Source organism: Ciona intestinalis, unplaced genomic scaffold (genome assembly GCF_000224145.3).
Source record: "Ciona intestinalis unplaced genomic scaffold, KH HT001261.1, whole genome shotgun sequence".
Classification (NCBI taxonomy): domain Eukaryota; kingdom Metazoa; phylum Chordata; class Ascidiacea; order Phlebobranchia; family Cionidae; genus Ciona; species Ciona intestinalis.
Window position 1 is genome coordinate 1 of NW_004191582.1, and position 17,266 is coordinate 17,266.

Consider the following 17,266-nt stretch of genomic DNA (forward strand, 5'->3'; position numbering starts at 1 on the left):
TGNTAACTTCATTTGTCTCTACACAATCTATTTTCCTCTAAAATCAAGGACGCTTAGCATGAGAGTGGCGATTTTCTGGATTATCTGCATTTGGGTTGTATGTTTTATTTTGGCCTTTTTGCCCTTGATGGACCAGCTCTCTCGTTACATGGCGGCAATGCTTATTAAAACCACGCCCTACCTAACAACCGAAATAATTCAGTTTGACCAGTTAATGGAATTTACAAAAAGGATCTCCGCTACTCAACAGAATATCAGCGTCGATGGTATATTAACGACAGGCTCCTGGTCAGTTTTGCAGCGTTTTCTCAGTGACAACTTTCCTAAATATGTACCTGAACGAGTTGGATATTTCGGTTACTACAGCGCAAGTGCTGTGTGTCTGCCACGTTATTTCAAACTACAGACTGGCCAGTTCGAAGTTAATGCGATTTCTCCCGTTATCATGAGCTTTAACTTCATAGCACTCCTCTACATCTGCGCGGCATACGCTGCGATTTATAAAAGAACATATTCTGGGAACATGGCAGTAGATACAGCACAAAGGCAACAAACGGAACAGCGCCAGAAAAACGCAAAGAAGATGCAACGAAAAATTTCGATTCTTATATTTACAGATTTGTGGTGCTGGCTTCCAGTATGCCTCATGAGTTTTGTAAGTCTAAGAAAGTCAGGTATGCATGGCTCAGTATACTCTTTCTCTGCGATATTTCTCTTGCCGATAAACAGCTCGCTAAACCCAATCATCTACACAGATGCAGTTCCAAAACTTTACACAAAGCTAAAACAAATCGGGTTGCAGGTCAGGACATTGGTGAATAATGAGCAAACACAAATTACAGCCACAACTGAATTTCCCAACGTGGCAACAACATCAGTATAAATGATCTTGTTTCACCCTCGTGTGGGGGAAGCGACAGTTGTTATAACACATAACACAGGTTGTTTAATGTTTCATATACCTGTGCCTGCTTACGCGTTAACACTTATGCAACTTTTTGACCATTGTTTTTTTTTGTATGGCTACCATTGGGATAACCATTAGTGATCAGCACTGAGCTAGAACAATCGCTCAATACATCAAAACCGTTTAAATGTTGTAGTTTGCGAATTAGAAAATCAATCGAGTATCATAGTTCAATAAAATCTGCCGAAAATATATCGTACAGTTTGATTTTGTTTGATAACATTAGTTTCAGATTTAAAAGAAAAACTGATAATTGTACAGAAAAAAAATGGCAGAGGCCATTTTGGCTTAAACTGGAGCAAAAGTTCAGTATCGTAGTTGAAATATTTTGTACAGTTTGATTTTGTTCCATAAAATTAGTTTTAGTTTTGTGTAAAAAAATCTAAAATAGGCTATACATGCTAAAAACTGAGAGAGGTCAATATGTCTAAAACTAGTCATGAATTCAGCAAAATTACCGTTTTACGTCATATATATAAAGTCTACGTGGCGAAAAACCTAGCACAGCCTGTTAATTTAAGTGGATCAACTACAAGCTGCAGAATATACTAATGCTATTTAAAAAAAACTTTTTTGGTCCCGTCTTTGCCCATTTTGTAGTTGGGAAGATTTTTATTACCAAACTTTGAAGGTTTTGGTTTAATTCAACATTTCATAAATCAGGGGTTATTCAAAGAACATATACTAACAACAAGATAATGTATGAAAAATATATCCGAAATTTAGTCACATGCACTTGGAGATAATTCATGAGAAGTGGCTTGTGGGAAATATAGAATTATAGCAATAACCAGTTTGTAGCAAAAAATATATAAACTTTATTTAAAGTTGTAATAAAATTTATGTTGTTACAAGTTTATATGAATTTGAAGGATTTAATGTTTATTAGTTGGTGTTTTAAGAATGTCCTTTGTCGTCCTAACAATGCAAATTTTCGTACAATAATATAACAGGCCTATACATGTAAAAACTAAGTAAAAACTATAGTAGTGGGGCAAAAATAGAATTTTTAAACCTGATTTTCAAAACGTTTAATAATACTTCGTGATATTTAAGTGTACTTTTAATAATAAATTCATTTATTAATCTAAATTAATACTGATTTAAACTGTTCCTTACACTGTCCGTTTCGAATTGGTAAAATTACACCTGGTGTTCAAAGCGACAAATAACCCCTTGTGTGTTTTAATATATTTCTTTGAAGTGGTGTTAATTGATAATGATATGATAGCAGTAACTCGTGTATTACCCCACAACCGCTATATATTCGGAGCCCAACTGTTGTAGTAAATTAATGTTATGCTAATTAGTTTAATACGTGCTCATCCATTAGAGCTTTGCTTTCTTTGTATTTCTATGACTTTGGATCAGGATATTTGGATAATATATCAACAGGGGTCGTGAAATTTTTTCGCACAATGTGCAGCTCCAAAATGTGCACCTTAAAAGGTGCAGCTCGGTGCACCAAAATTTTGGCGGTGGGCACCGATTTTTTCCTGTTTGGCATTATAGTGAAACGTCCTCCTATATGTTACAGATTAGGTTGGTAGGTAGGGGTTAGTGTTTCGAGGGCAAGACGGGACAGTTCAAAATGTTATTAATTTGGAATTATAGTGGGATTTATAGATTATTGACCTATCACTTAATCTCCTATTTCATTAGAGTAAAGTTAATTTTAACAACATGTTTGTGAAGTTGTAACATTAACTTGACGGAATTACAGACAATTTGGGAACAGTGTGAACTTTGCGCCTTTGGGCAAGGTGATATTATGGTTTATGTTGCTCTTGCACACATGAAGAGCGCAGTGAATTTGATTATAAAAGTGAATCAGGTTTGTACATTTTAAACAATTAACAACAGTCTATGGAAGTCGTAAAAATAAATTTTATGATTCTTTGAATGTTTTTTGCTTACTACCAAATGGGACGTGACAATAGAGTTAAAAGGTGTCCCATCTGCCCCCACCCTACTGTATACAGAATAATTTCCGAAACAGTGTTGATTATGTCGTTCGTTGTATAATTTCTAACGCATGTAGGCTTCAAGGTGTTTTAAAGTTTGTTTATTCATAACAAACTACCAGCACGGTGAAACCATGCAAAACTCGTGCAGTTACTCATATATTGTGTCACTATGTGTGTTTCGATTTTACTTTCCAGAGATATTTCTACCAAATTGGCTTTGATATACAGGACGTTTGTCGTTTCAAGGTAGACCAGTTGCGTTACGTTAATTAAGTAAAACAACTAAGCAAACAACATATATAATTAATTAGCTTAGTGACTTATACCATTAACATAGAAAACTTTTAAAGTTCTCCGGCATTTTATTAAAGTGGAATATGCTAATTATGTCGTCTCGTTCTATTCTACTTGGAGTTTTATTCTGTTATTGGTATCACCCAGGTAATTGTGTTTTAGCTTACAATTTTGTAAGTAGAAGATGCTAATGGGTAACTGAATTTAAAGTTTGTAGAAGGGGGGAAGATAGAACTTTTCAGCACATCGTTCTGTATAAATATACCAAAGAAATACATTTCAACTTAAATTGCTATTTAGCGGTATGACTAACTTTGTCACTATGAGGGTAATACGATACGGGGCGGAATGGGAAGATTTCTTTTAAAATTTAAGTTAAGTTTATTCTAATAAAATCCTTTTCATTTAGTTGCTGACGCCTTAAACTTGGATACTCTACAACAGGCCTGTCGGGCAGAAGACGGATTTTTTGACTGTGGCAACGGTGAATGCATCTCTCGACGTTTGGTAAAGGATACTGCTCAAAACTGTCGTAACAATGCGGATGAGATAGGTAGACCATTGTAATATGCTACAGGGTTGATATGAATGAGATGTAGCCTATGTAACTTGCTTTATCCTCGTGAGGCCGGAAAACGACATTCGTTATAACACGGGTGTTTTGTTTCATACACCTCGTGCCAGCTTACGAGTTACCACGTTTGTATCTTTGTAGGATGTAGATGATTGTGTTTTTTTGTGTATGTCCGACAGTTTAAACAACTCAAGTTGACAACAATGACTATCTACACGACCCTTCTAAATAATTGACGCACATCCGTTCACTTCACGACGTTAATGTCGTTTTATACCACAACAATAGAGCAAAACTCTAATGAGTGAGCACGTATTAAAATTAATAGCATAATATTAATTAACACTTTTAAAACCTCGATCAAAAATAAACCAGATGTAGGTAAAATGCATTCATAAAGCTATATATTACTTAACAAGAAATTTTAAAATTATCTTTTTGCAACAATTATTCATTTAATTACCAACAGGTAAGAAATAGGTACAAACCAAACCAGTGCATACATTGAATTCATATTGTTTATTAGTATGAGTATTGGGGTAAATAAAAATATTCAAAATTAAATGTTTGTGTATATTAAAACCAGTCATCTATCACAATACACTATCTCTGCCTCACCTACATTTACAAAAGTTCGGCACCTTTAGTAAAGCATCAGACAATGTAGCCGAAATACCTTCACATTTTTAAAACAAGTTTTATAATGCACCATTATGTCGCTTTACAAATGTCAAAAATTAATTCAATAGAAAAGTTTACTATAACTACATAAAATTCATTTATAGTTAATTGAAATATGTATAACATTTCTTTATTCAAACTGGGTATTAAACATAACAGCAACTTAAACATAACAGCGCAAAATAGCAAGAAAATAAAATTAACCAACAATGCACTTCTGATAAGCATGGGCTGCAGTTGGTAAATTGCATTAGCAATATTCCACACATTATTATATGTTAAACAAACTTATTAGAAGCAATTTTGAATCAAATTTTGAATCAAAAGTTTCAAAAAACAAAACGAAAACTGAATGAAATTCGCGTTAAATTAAACCGCTGGAGAAAAAAATCTGCCTTGCGACAACATACATGGTTTCCCATTAAAAAAGTCTAACTTTTTCTATTTTCTAAACTACTGAAGAAAATTCATATTTTTTCGTCTTTGTTACAATAAATGCTTCATCATTGTGAATATATAAAAGAATTATAAAATATAGACGTCGATATGTATTAAAGTTTGTTTTGATGATAGAACATAGCTACATATATCAGCTTACGCTGACCCCGCAATTTTTGTAGCGTGTTGATATCTAAAAAATCACCCATTGTAACAAATCCGATTGTAACAAAATTTTTACTGTATATAAAGAAAATCGTCCTAATACTTAATATATCCCAGGTAGTATTCAGTGCACTGACAACGAAGTTCATTGTCGCTTTATCAACCGTTGCGTGCAAAGATATCTTATCAATACACAGAATAGTTGTATTGAAAATGAACAACTAATTCTACCATGCCGAAATGACGAAGGTATGCTGAGTTAACAATGCGTATCGGTATCTGCTTGCTAATATATAACAAATTTGAAGCGTTGTGGTAATATGCAATATCCAATGTTTGCTTTTATGATATAGTAGGGTGGGAGAAGGTGGGACACTTTTTCATTATATTTGCTTGTCCCACTTGGTAGTAAAGAAAGAACATTAAAAGAATTATAAAACCACATCCTCAAGCCTGCAATTCATTTGTTTTTTTTTCTGTTAAAAACACAACCAGGATGTTTGAATATTATGTGCTAACAGTGTCCCCTCTTTCTCCACCATACTATATCTATAGTCTTGTGTAAATCTATTCTAAAAGTTTAATTAAGCTACACCAAATGCTTTGTGATAACGGAATCCATCTTACCACAGCGTATCATATATGTATATATTTCAAAAATGTTACAACCGCTACAGTAACATTTATTCAATGTCAGAGTTTACCTGCACTAAGAGCCTTAAGTGCATACAACGTTGGAAAGTCATGGATGGCAAATACGACTGTGCAACCATGCTTATTCCCAATGACACTAGCGATGAAGAAGCCCCACTATCTAACTGTACCAATTCCGAGTTACGTTGCCAATCTGAAAGAAATTCCACTAAATGCATTCCACGTGATTGGGTTATGGATGGGGTACCTGATTGTGGTCGAGGAACAGACGAGTTGACGGCATTGGTTTGCGACCAAGAGAAGGAATTTCAGTGCGTTTGGAACGGCCGATGTATTCCAAGATACAGAGTGAATGATGATTATAAAGACTGCGAAGACGGATCGGACGAGGCGATAAACATAACTTGCTTGAATACTGAGTTCGCTTGCTTAGGAATATACAACTCTCCTATTAGTATGGGGAGACGGTGTATACCGAAAACTTGGCAACTAAACAATATCACCGATTGTGCCGACGAAAGCGATGAATTTACAGCACCGTTAAACGGTTCTTGTCCCGGAGGGAAGTTATCAGTGCGAGAATTCTTTAAGATGTATTCCAAGGTCGTATTTATGCGATGGTCTTGACCACTGTGGCGATTGTAGTGATGAGATAGAAGAATGCGAAGTACCAGTGATGTTTCGTTGCCCAAACGATATACGAAAGACTTGCCTGCATTGGTCTTATGCGTGTGATCCATACGCCGACTGTCCTAATGTGGAAGATGACATATTTACAATTGGGCCTGGATTTAAATGCCAGAAGCAGTACGGTTTGACTGATGTGAAAAGGTATTGCATTCTTCCACAATGGAGTCTAAAGGATTCCTATTTTTCGTGTGATGATCGTTCGGACCTGTGTTATCAAAACGACACATTTCACTGCAGTCTATGCTTAGACGGAAAGACTGTAATAGCCCCAAGACAAATTTGCGACGGAATATTTGATTGTCCTGACTTATCAGACGAATGTCTCTGCGTGGCGTCATCTTTGAAAACTGCCGAATTGTGCAACAATGTCTGCTACGGATACCCGAGTTCTCCTTGCTCAAAATGCAACGAAGAAGAGGTCTTATGCGACGGGATATGCTTACCATACAGTAAAGTCTGCAACGGGATAGTAGACTGTCATATCTCTTCAATTGATGAGCGTTGGTGCACTGTAGAGTCTAGAACCTTTATGCCAATACGACCAAAAGACTTTACTTGCGAGCCTACACCTGATATACTTCAAAGAGCGATAGACCATGGGAATTTGGGGTATCTGGCGAACAAGAGCTTTCCCGTAATGGCAAAAAGGTAATATTGATTGTATCGGGAGTAAAAGCGGGTTCATCAATACGCGATATAAGATATTGTGTAAGTTGTCTTTTTATTTTAGGATAGGGTAAAATAGGTAACTTGAGCAAACATTAACCCGAAAACATCAAAATATTTGACCCTTTTCGGTAATGAAGTGAAGTGGGGGACACTGGAACACTTAAGCACATTAAGTACACATCTGATGGAGTTGTACTATCATCATTTCTTTATCAATTGGCAGCGCTTAAAAGAAACATACACGGAGTTTTTTACATGGAGTGTGTTTTAGAAACTCACACACCAAATGCCATTTTTAGTTATTTGCAAACAGGCGGGGTAAATTGGGACATTTGTTAAACACTGAATTTCAATAATTAACAACAGTAATCACCATTGCCGCGCACTTTGTTGGACTGTGAAAATACTGTCGAACAATGCCATAACGTTTATTTTTTATTCTCAAAAGGGTATCTGTAAAAGGAGATTTTAAAAGAATCCCAACTTGACCTATGTCCCAACATACCGCACCCTACTATACAAATTATGTTATTGAGTCATCGCATACTCATATACGCAATGTTGAGAACCGTTGCAGTGCAACTATATCGTTGCAGTGGAATTATAAATAAAAAATGTATATCAGTAGTAATCTCCCATATCTCTTAATAAAAAAAAATCAAGTATAATGTTACCGTGGGTGGGTTTCGAACTAGGCTACGACCTCATCCCAGCACACACCTAAACCGTTATGCCACGATGTCCAGTCACACGATATGTGGAAACATCATTTATAGTGTGTTAGAATTTTTTATTTTTTGGGGGGGGGGTGCGCTTGTTAGTGAGATAAATAATCTACACAACGATTGACGCCTGTATCAAACTATTGCCATTTAAGTGGGGACACATTAAAGACACTGATCCTATACCTTAATTTATCGTAATTGAAACATTATTTCTAGTTAAACATCATATGATTAGTACTAACTTCTAACATTACATAGTTACTGCGTGATTATAGTTTGTCCAAATTCCCCAAAGCCAACGTTTTTTTACCAACAACAAGGTTAACTAGTTTAAGTTTAAAGGTCAACACATACATGAGTTGTAAAAAGTGTATTAACACATATTATTTACCGATCACTTAATCTTCATACATCATAAGTCTCCATGACTATATATACATGTATATACATGTATAAATTCATTCTACCTACTGCTTCAGAGTCACTAATGGCGACTGATATCCGCTTTATTGGTTACTTATGATGTGTTTTTGATCGAGCTTAGTCGACCGTTGTAGTAAAACGGTGAATTTATATTATTCTAATTGGTTTGATACGTGCTTACTCATAAGAGCTTTGCTCTCTCGTTTTCTTGATGTTTTTTGGAGTTTTTTTCGCTATTATCTCAATTCCTAATTCTAGCATTTATTCTTTAAACTCTTGTTTGAAATCATATATCTATTTTTTTTGAACTCTTGTTTGATATAAATATATATTTATAAACTTAAAACAAAATTTTTAGATTTAAAGCCGCGTAATTAGCGATTAATTACCGATCACTTTACTGTTTGATCAAAAGCGCCAAAATCAAAATATTCCTTCAACTTTATTTAAGTGATTGCACTCTACAAAATGTTTTAACTAAGCATAGTTTTATAAACCGTACTGCATACGATCGCCTAATGAGCAAGCAATTAACGATTAGGCTACTTTACGGTTTGTTTAAAAGCGCTATTTATAAAACGTACCTTTAACATTAAGCGATTGTTTTAGATGAATTGATTCTTACTAAGCTTAGTGTTTCTATTCTTTTTTCTATTCTTTAATAATAAGATTGGTCTTATGAACCATATAGTGTATAAAAACGTCCAAATAAAAAACAATTAATGATTATAACGCTTGCGAGTCATGTAAACTTCAATACATCAAGAACCCGTTAGTAACACAGTAATCGGTAACTTTCGGCTTTGCTTACGTTGCAGTGCAAATACAATCTGTATATGGCCTAATATAGTCTCGCAAATACAATCTGTATATAGTTATAGTCTCGCAAATTTATTGTGTATAGTAATAGTCTCGCAAAGCTCTTATTAAAGGAAAATAAATGTTGCGCCGGGCGAAGATGGAACTCGGGACATTAGGCTATACTCCCTACACGGTTAAACGGTTAGGCCACTCCATTCATGAGATTTATTGAAAGAGCGGTTATACTATCTAAGAATTTCAGAGAATATGGGTGTTGGTGAAATAAATAAACCCCACTATATCAGATCAAAATATATAACACTTAAACCATTCAATCTAAAAAATGGAATTTCTTAAATCTTACTTCTATATAATTGTAGCTGTGACGGAATTACGGAATGTAGAAACATGGAAGACGAATGCAGTGAAAGAGCGAACTGCGAGAATAAACCAAAAGTCTGCACTGATATACCAATAATATGGGTAAGCTTTTATCAACATAAAATATTTGTTATTGGACAGTCTGTATAGGTGGTGTCCTAACTTTTGTGGGGGTTTTATAAACAATTTTCAGTTCGTTAAACTTTATGTTTGCTTTTGTCACTTACAGCACTAACGTTTTTATATTTTTGTAATAAGATTAATGGTATGTTAAAACCCCTGGTATTCAACATCAATCTTCTTTATTTTCACAGCAAGAAGTTTCACCCAGTTTCGCCCCCGGGATGACACATGGCGTTCTTATAGAAATTCGACGTTGTAGTGGGTTATACAATTTCGTATTCGGTTTCTCAGTTTGCAATGGAATGAGCGAATGTCTAAATGGAGAAGATGAACGGAATTGCACAGAACGCTTTATATGCGATGCTGGTCAGCGTGCATGGCTATCAGGTTAGATATATATATATATATATATATATACCTATAATATATCACCCTATCCTATAATGGCCCAACACACCCTCTACCTTATAATATATATGCTTCTGCTACCGGCAGGCGTATTTATACTTGTAGAAAAACTCAACAAATATTTAAAGTTTGTCGTTTATTATTTGTTATCTGAATTAAATTATAGTTCCAAAAGTTCTGGTCCAAATCCGGTCTGTTTAAAAATTTTTCAGTTTTACCGTTTATATTACTTTCTAAAAATAATTACAGTGCAACGTGAAACTATCATATTATAATTATATAGTAGGGTAGGGTGAATTAGGCCTCCGCGGGAGAAATGAGATACTTCTTTAAAATCTTCATTTACGGGTACCCATTTAATAATAAACGAAACAAATCCAATACTGTTTGACAGTATTCTCGCCTGGTACAACACAGTGCTCGGTATATAATGTAATTTAATTTAAACTGTTTAACAGGCACAAAAAACATGGTGAGCATTGCAAACTCGCAGAAGTGCGACGCTGTCTACCCTCCCGACTGTCTTGATTCGTCCGACGAAATTAACTGTAGTGACTCCACACACTTTTACTGTGAAAGTGGAACTCCTTTCTTTGTACGTCGAGACCAAGTGGTGGACGGTAAAAGAGATTGTGCAGATGCATCGGATGAGTGCCCACCTGATATGTTCCAAACCAATGCACTATCTTCACGGGAAGAACTCATTAAAGTCCCATTTTTAAGAGCAATGGTATGGTTTATGGCTTTTGTGGCAATCATAGGAAATTGTGTGGTTTTTATTCTTTCATCAAAATCTCTTATTAAAAACTCGATAAAAGCGCAAAATGCAAGAGCTCCTGGAGTCGTTGTGATCAACAAGCTTTTAATTCTTAATCTTTCCATTGCCGACTTGCTTATGGGAATTGCTCTGTTGATTATCGGCATCAAGTCGGCTCAATTTTCGGGACAGTACTGCTGGAGAGACCTGCTATGGCGCAGTAGTACTACATGCGATGTCATTGGAATTTTGTCCGTGCTCTCATGCGAAGCGTCGGTTCTCTCTCTCGTATGTTTAACTTCATATCGTGTCTACATGATCTATTTCCCTTTTAAATCAACGACAGTTAGCACCAAAGTGGCGAGTATCTGGATTATGTGCATTTGGGTTGTATGTTTTATTTTGGCCCTTCTGCCTCTGGTAGACCAGCTCTCTCGTTACATGGTGGAAACAATGCTAATTAAAACCACGCCCTATCTAACAACTGAAATAATTCGGTTCAACCAGCTATTGGAATTTACAAAAAGGATTTCCGCTACTCAACAGAATGTCAGCGTCGATGGTATATTAACGACAGGCTCCTGGTCAGTTTTGCAGCGTTTTCTCAGTGACAATTTTCCTAAATACGTACCTGAACGAGTTGGATATTTCGGTTACTACAGCGCAAGTGCTGTGTGTCTGCCACGTTATTTCAAACTACCGACTGACCAGTTTGAAATCAATGCAATTTCTCCCGTTATCATGAGTTTTAATTTCATTGCACTGCTCTACATCTGCGGTGCATACGCTGCGATTTATAAAAGAACATATTCTGGGAACATGGCAGTAAATACAGCACAAAGGCAACACACGGAACAGCGCCAGAAAATCGCAAAAAAGATGCAACGAAAAATTTCGATTCTCATTCTCACAGATTTATGCTGCTGGCTTCCAGTATGCCTCATGACTTTTATAAGTCTAAGAAAGGCAGGTCTGCATGACTCCGTATATTCCTTTTCTGCGATCATTCTCTTACCGATAAACAGCTCGCTAAACCCAATCATCTACACAGATGCAGTTCCAAAACTTTACACAAAGCTAAAACAAATCGGGTTGCAGGTCAGGACATTGGTGAATAATACGCAAACACAAATTACATCCACAACTGGAATTCCCAACGTGACAACAACATCAGTATAATTGAATGTAACAGTCGTTATTACACGGGTGTAATGTTTCATACATCCGTGCCAGCTTACGAGTTACCACGTATGTAACTTAGTGGTGATTGTTTGTCTGCATCGTACCAGTTAGACAACCTAATAGTGACCAGCACTGAGTTGGAACAATCGCTAAACAAATTAAAACCTTTCAAATGTTGTAGGTTGCGAGTTTGAACCACCTATCGAGTATCATGGTTTGATAAACATAGACTGAAATGTTTCGTACAGTTTGATAAAACTTGTTTTAGAATTAAAAGAAAATCCGATAAATGTACAGGAGAAAAATTGGCAGAAGTCATTTAGACTTAAATTGAAGCACAATGATGCCGCTTTCAATTTGAATGTATAAAATTTATGTTGTTAAGAAACCATGTCCCACTTTAACATACTTTGTGGTTGTGCATCAGATATTATTGCCAAACCCTCAAAAGTTTGTAATTCAATTTTTTTACCTCATGTGTAATTTAAATATAGGCTAACATATCGCTTACTGATTAATTCTCCAATCCAGTGTCGTAGTTGAAATATTTCGCACAGTTTGATTTTTCTCATAAATTAGTTTTAGTTATGCTAGAAAAACTAAGATATGTACAAGCGAAAAACAGACAGCGGGACAAAAATATATAAAAATATTGTTTTTGGAAGTGTTGTCAATTAATAATGATATGATAGAACTGATTCGTGTATCACCCCAAAACCGCCATATATTTTTGAGTTTAGAGTTTAGTCGACCGTTGGAGTAAAAGGGTTATAGCTACGCTAATTAATTTAATACGTGCTCACTTATTAGAACTTATCTCTCTTGTTGTTTAAAATACGATTAAGGCAGAGTACAGAAATAAAGGTATTTCTAAAGGTTTGGATTAGAATATTTAAATATTATGTGCTAAAGGTGTCCCGTATATCCCTATCTTACAAAATATTTCCTGAAAGACTTTTTTCAAATCATAACGCTAAGTTCAGAAAGTGTCATAGCACCACCAGCAGTTTTATGGTCCCACTGTAATGCATTTAAAATTTTGGCTTCTATACTGAGTACTTGGTGACTTTGCTTAAATAGTATTGTTCAATTTAATGATAGAATGACTAGAATTTCGTATATTGTCGGTTTAAATTAGAGAATGGTTTTCCATAAAGATCCTTGTGGGGTATTCTGTATTTTGTTTACCTATGCGTTGGTGGCATATGCGGACTATGTTATCATTCAACATGTAATTCTTACTACATTGACGGGAAGGTAAGTGCTTGTTTTGCTTGCTGGTCCGTCATGTCCCATGAACATTATATACTAGAGAATAGGAATAATCTAATACAGCTGGTGCTAGTGAACCATCCCTTTTCCCACGTTATCTGCTAACCAGTAAACATAACGTTACCGTAACTACTAACTTATATAATCAGTTGGCCTAACACCTCACTAATACCTCACTAATAACTCCCAACTCTGTTAAAACTTTTCATCAGCCTATTCTGTAACAAACCAGAGGATTTTAACCTGTTTGCTTTTACTTGCAGTATTTGGGGAGCTGTTCATTGCGTGTTGTTTAACACAATTATATTCGGAGTGCTTTATTCACATGCAAGAACGGTCTTTTCGGATCCAGGAATAGTTCCGTTGCCCATTATGGGACTTGACTTCTCTGATCTACATGTACAAGGCAAAGGTCACATGGACCAGGTATGATTGGTCTATGAATAAACCCAGTGGGTTGTCGAAATTGTCGGCCATAAATACAGAAAAAGCACTCCCACAAAGTTATATACGTGGTAACTTATAAACTTGCACGAGGTATATAAACATTTGTGTTATAACAGTTAACGAATCATGTTTACATAAATACTAATTATAAACAAGGGTCATGTTTCATAATGTTTGGTGTATAATACACCTGGCCTACTTGCATGTTTCTATGAATAAAAGTTTGACAGTGATTTTTTTTACTGAATGATAATCAATTTTCTTTACTAAATGATAACAAATTTACGTTTTTCACAACTGTACAATTTTGTTACATTTCTTTACTTTCCGGAAAGCAAATTCCTAACCAACCAGAATATTTAAAGAGAACGCCAACACACAAATCTCGTTTTTTAAGTTGCTTTGCTTTTTTATTTTTAGTAATTATTGCTCTCACATGCAACATTGTAGCAATAACATAAGGGCTTGGCATTCCGTCCAATTTTTAGCCAAGCACCCAAAAGAAAACCTTTGGGCTTAAACGTTTGTGCTCAGGCTCGACACGTCTCTACAATTACTATTTTATGACTTTCAAGTTTTTTGTTACAGAGCAATGGAGAAGATTGGACAGTTTGTCAACGATGTGAAACCTACAGACCACCGAGAGCTCACCATTGTAAAATATGCAGGCGTTGTGTGAGACGTATGGATCATCATTGTCCATGGTATGAATTAACAACTTAAATCGAAAAGAATATTATTGATTCGAAATTCATAAGTAGTTTCAAACTTTCAACAGTTGAAATCAATTGCTAGAGAGCTTTTTTAGAGTTATCTTATTTTGGGCAGAAATGGTATATTAGTTAAATAATGGGGATTTCTAGACAGGTTTATTCTCTTTTTTATTTTACTCGGAAAATTTCTGATTTGGTATTGCAAGACATAATGTCTTTTTAAAATAGGAGTTGCATACTGTGTTTTGGCACCTAAAATTTACACTTTAATACAGCATTTCTATACAAACTAGCAAAGACAAATTTCAAAGTATTTAGCACATTAATGAAGTTCCCTGTGTTTAACGCTATGGATGTAACTACATTTTAGCATAGTCCCTCCAGGTTTATTTTTAAATAATTTCATTTGAACAAAATGTACGCAAGTAAAACTGTTTCACATCAGCATATGCAAATGTTTTTTATTTCACAGGGTGAACAACTGTATCGGTGAAATGAATCAAAAGTATTTTATCCAATTCCTTTTTTATACTGGTGAGTTCTACCTTTTTTAAATAATTTATTCTATTGTTATAATTTCCTGACCCACGTTTCATATCTTCTTTAACTTAAAGTGTCAGGTCTGCTTGCAGACAACGACGATCACGGCTCTCCGTTCTTCCTTGTTTTTGCTCTTCATAATTAGCTTAATATTGGTGCCTTCATTGTTTGTCACAAACTTCACCGACTGTCGGAAAATTTTGGTGGCTGTCTTCCCAAACTTTTGTTTACGCATATTTTTCCACATAATAGTCATATCGAACATGTTTAATATAACGAACTTGTTATCAGTACAACATCAATTTAGTATTCCTAAAAAACTCTGCTTTTTTCTTTAGCATTGCTGTGTATTTATGCATTAATACTCAATATATCTGGTTGGATGTGGATGTTTGGAAATGCTAGAAGTTCTAATGCTGATCTACTTTCAAGAAAATCTACTGTGTAAGTAACTATTAGTGCGAAAATCTTATTATTTTGTTACCACAACAGCTATATTACCTGTTTTAACTAGAATAAAATTTAAATGTATGGCTACTTAATCATTTTTGGCTAAGTTTCAAAAAATTTAACATTTTCTAACTCCTATATACAATACTAACTATATAGGAGTTAGAAAATCTATTCTAACTTCCAACTTCTTTATACAATACACTTCAGTTGCACCCTACTGAAAAACTATCAACCTACAATGCACAAATTTACTTTAGAGCCTAAATGAAACCTTAAAATTCTATATTTTGTGAGAATCGTTTTATTATTGTACATAAACTATAAGAAGCGAAACTAAATGCTGTGATTAGTATTACTTACTGTCACTGTAGATATTTGATATTGTTAATAAATAATCGGCTTTTGGTTGAACTATATAAGTTGTAAAACGAATTACACAACATAGTTATCAATAATTTTATCCTTTTATGAGCAGTTTTTATTTTTATTGTTAGTTTTAAAAATGAAATGTAAATTTCCTGTTACATGTTGCTTGTTAAAATTGGCTGTTTATATTTCCTCTTTATGTTTAATCTACAATGTTATTGTTTCCTGTAAATTAATTTCATTTCTCAGAGCACATGGAATCGGCTTATGTATAGAATCCATTTTATTTGGTTTGTTTGTGATTGTTATGTTGTTTGACCAGGTAAGATTAATGAATATTCATAATCTGTATTTTCATTCTCTTCATGTATCTTAATATATATATATACACTAGGGTAGGGAAAGATGGGACACCTTTTCATTTAACTTTCTCGCCTCGTCCGGTAGTAAACAAAGAAAATTCAAGGAATTATAAAACCGTATCCTCAGGACTCCCATAGGCTGTTGTTAGTTGATTAAACATGATCAGGGTTTTAAGGTATTATCTGCCTAACGTGTCCCATCTTCCCCAACCTATAACTCTTTTTACTATAACTATTTTTTTTAAAAACATGTTTATGGGTGTTATATCGCAAGCCGAGTGTATTATTACAATTTACCCTTATTACATAAGTTTGTGGGTGTTTTTTGTGTGTCTATTAACTTAGACAACCTGTTATTGACCAATGTTGGTGTAGAAGTCGTTGTTCTAAGGATAAAAACATATACAATGATGAATGATCCTAATTTAAACAAATTGCTACCGAACAAAAATATTTAAAAAAAAAAAAAATTGTCTGTCTCAATCTTTTAGAAGCTTCACTTTCTTTATTTTAAATATTTTTTAATATCACATGCGGGCTCAGCATTCTTATCAGCTATACACAAAAAAATACAAAAAAAATACCTACAAAGTAACATTCAACTCGGAAACTGGTATGACCGAGGTGTATGAACACCCATTTATAACGACCGTTGTTTTCCTGCCACGCGAAAATAAACCAAGTTACATTCATTTATTTATTATTTTAAAAGATATCTTCAATATTTGGGGACGAAACTGGAGTGGAATATACAATACATCGCAGTCGGAAAACTAGACCCCCTCGACCCAGAAAGCCAAGAATGGCATTATTACGAGAAGTATTTGGTTACGGACCAGTTTATACCTGGCTGATGCCATGTTCTGCACCTGGTGGTACGGTGCGATCTCTTGTCCCAGGAAGTTACGACGTTTGATTTGGTTACTCACTAATCTTCTTGTGCTAACTCATTTATCTAGCTTTTTGAATATGTTGTTAATTAGAGTATATTTATGTTTGTACATTGGATGATTGTTGATATTTATATGTTGATCGAATTTTGAATTCTTGTAATATTTATATGGTAATACAATGTTGATAGTGAAGTTATACATTTTATTTTGTTAAAATCCTCTTTCTACAAGTGTCTTAACTGTTTAATTATAGCAATAATTAGTAAAGACTATATTTGCACTATGACACATATAGATGGTAAATTTGTGCTTGTTAATATT

At 34.7% G+C, this 17,266-nt stretch overlaps 5 protein-coding genes across 6 annotated transcripts; all 5 read left to right on the forward strand.

Annotated features, from left to right (window-relative positions):
- Window positions 1-127: 127 nt before the first annotated feature.
- Window positions 128-883, forward strand: LOC104266780 (relaxin receptor 1-like). The gene has a single exon (XM_009863781.2). The coding sequence runs from the start codon at window positions 128-130 to the stop codon at window positions 881-883; it is 756 nt and encodes a 251-aa protein (XP_009862083.2).
- Window positions 884-3,100: 2,217 nt separating this feature from the next.
- LOC113475744 lies at window positions 3,101-5,349 on the forward strand. Its single transcript, XM_026840428.1, has 3 exons — window positions 3,101-3,375; window positions 3,638-3,781; window positions 5,204-5,349. The coding sequence occupies exons 1-3, from the start codon at window positions 3,312-3,314 to the stop codon at window positions 5,347-5,349; spliced, it is 354 nt and encodes a 117-aa protein (XP_026696229.1). The 5' UTR covers window positions 3,101-3,311.
- A 255-nt stretch (window positions 5,350-5,604) lies between these two features.
- On the forward strand, window positions 5,605-6,292 carry LOC113475745 (very low-density lipoprotein receptor-like; the record flags this gene model as incomplete). Its single annotated transcript, XM_026840429.1, has 1 exon — window positions 5,605-6,292. A coding segment is annotated over exon 1 (564 nt), but the record flags the coding sequence as incomplete, so codon positions are not given.
- Window positions 6,293-6,296: 4 nt separating this feature from the next.
- Window positions 6,297-11,948, forward strand: LOC104266781 (the record flags this gene model as incomplete). The annotated part of the gene is made up of 4 exons (XM_026840431.1): window positions 6,297-7,078; window positions 9,429-9,531; window positions 9,744-9,939; window positions 10,419-11,948. Coding segments are annotated over 4 exons (2,559 nt in total), but the record flags the coding sequence as incomplete, so codon positions are not given.
- Window positions 11,949-12,951: 1,003 nt separating this feature from the next.
- On the forward strand, window positions 12,952-17,141 carry LOC100181881 (palmitoyltransferase ZDHHC3). Of its 2 annotated transcripts, XM_002126375.4 has the most exons (7): window positions 12,954-13,156; window positions 13,435-13,597; window positions 14,207-14,322; window positions 14,804-14,865; window positions 15,210-15,315; window positions 15,940-16,012; window positions 16,765-17,141. In XM_002126375.4, exons 1-7 carry the CDS (start codon window positions 13,041-13,043, stop codon window positions 16,966-16,968), a joined length of 840 nt encoding a protein of 279 aa, XP_002126411.1. In that variant the 5' UTR covers window positions 12,954-13,040; the 3' UTR covers window positions 16,969-17,141. The 2 variants fall into 2 exon arrangements, with proteins under 2 accessions (XP_026696228.1, XP_002126411.1); XM_026840427.1 differs by lacking the exon at window positions 15,940-16,012 and having other exon boundaries at window positions 12,952-13,156.
- Window positions 17,142-17,266: the final 125 nt, after the last annotated feature.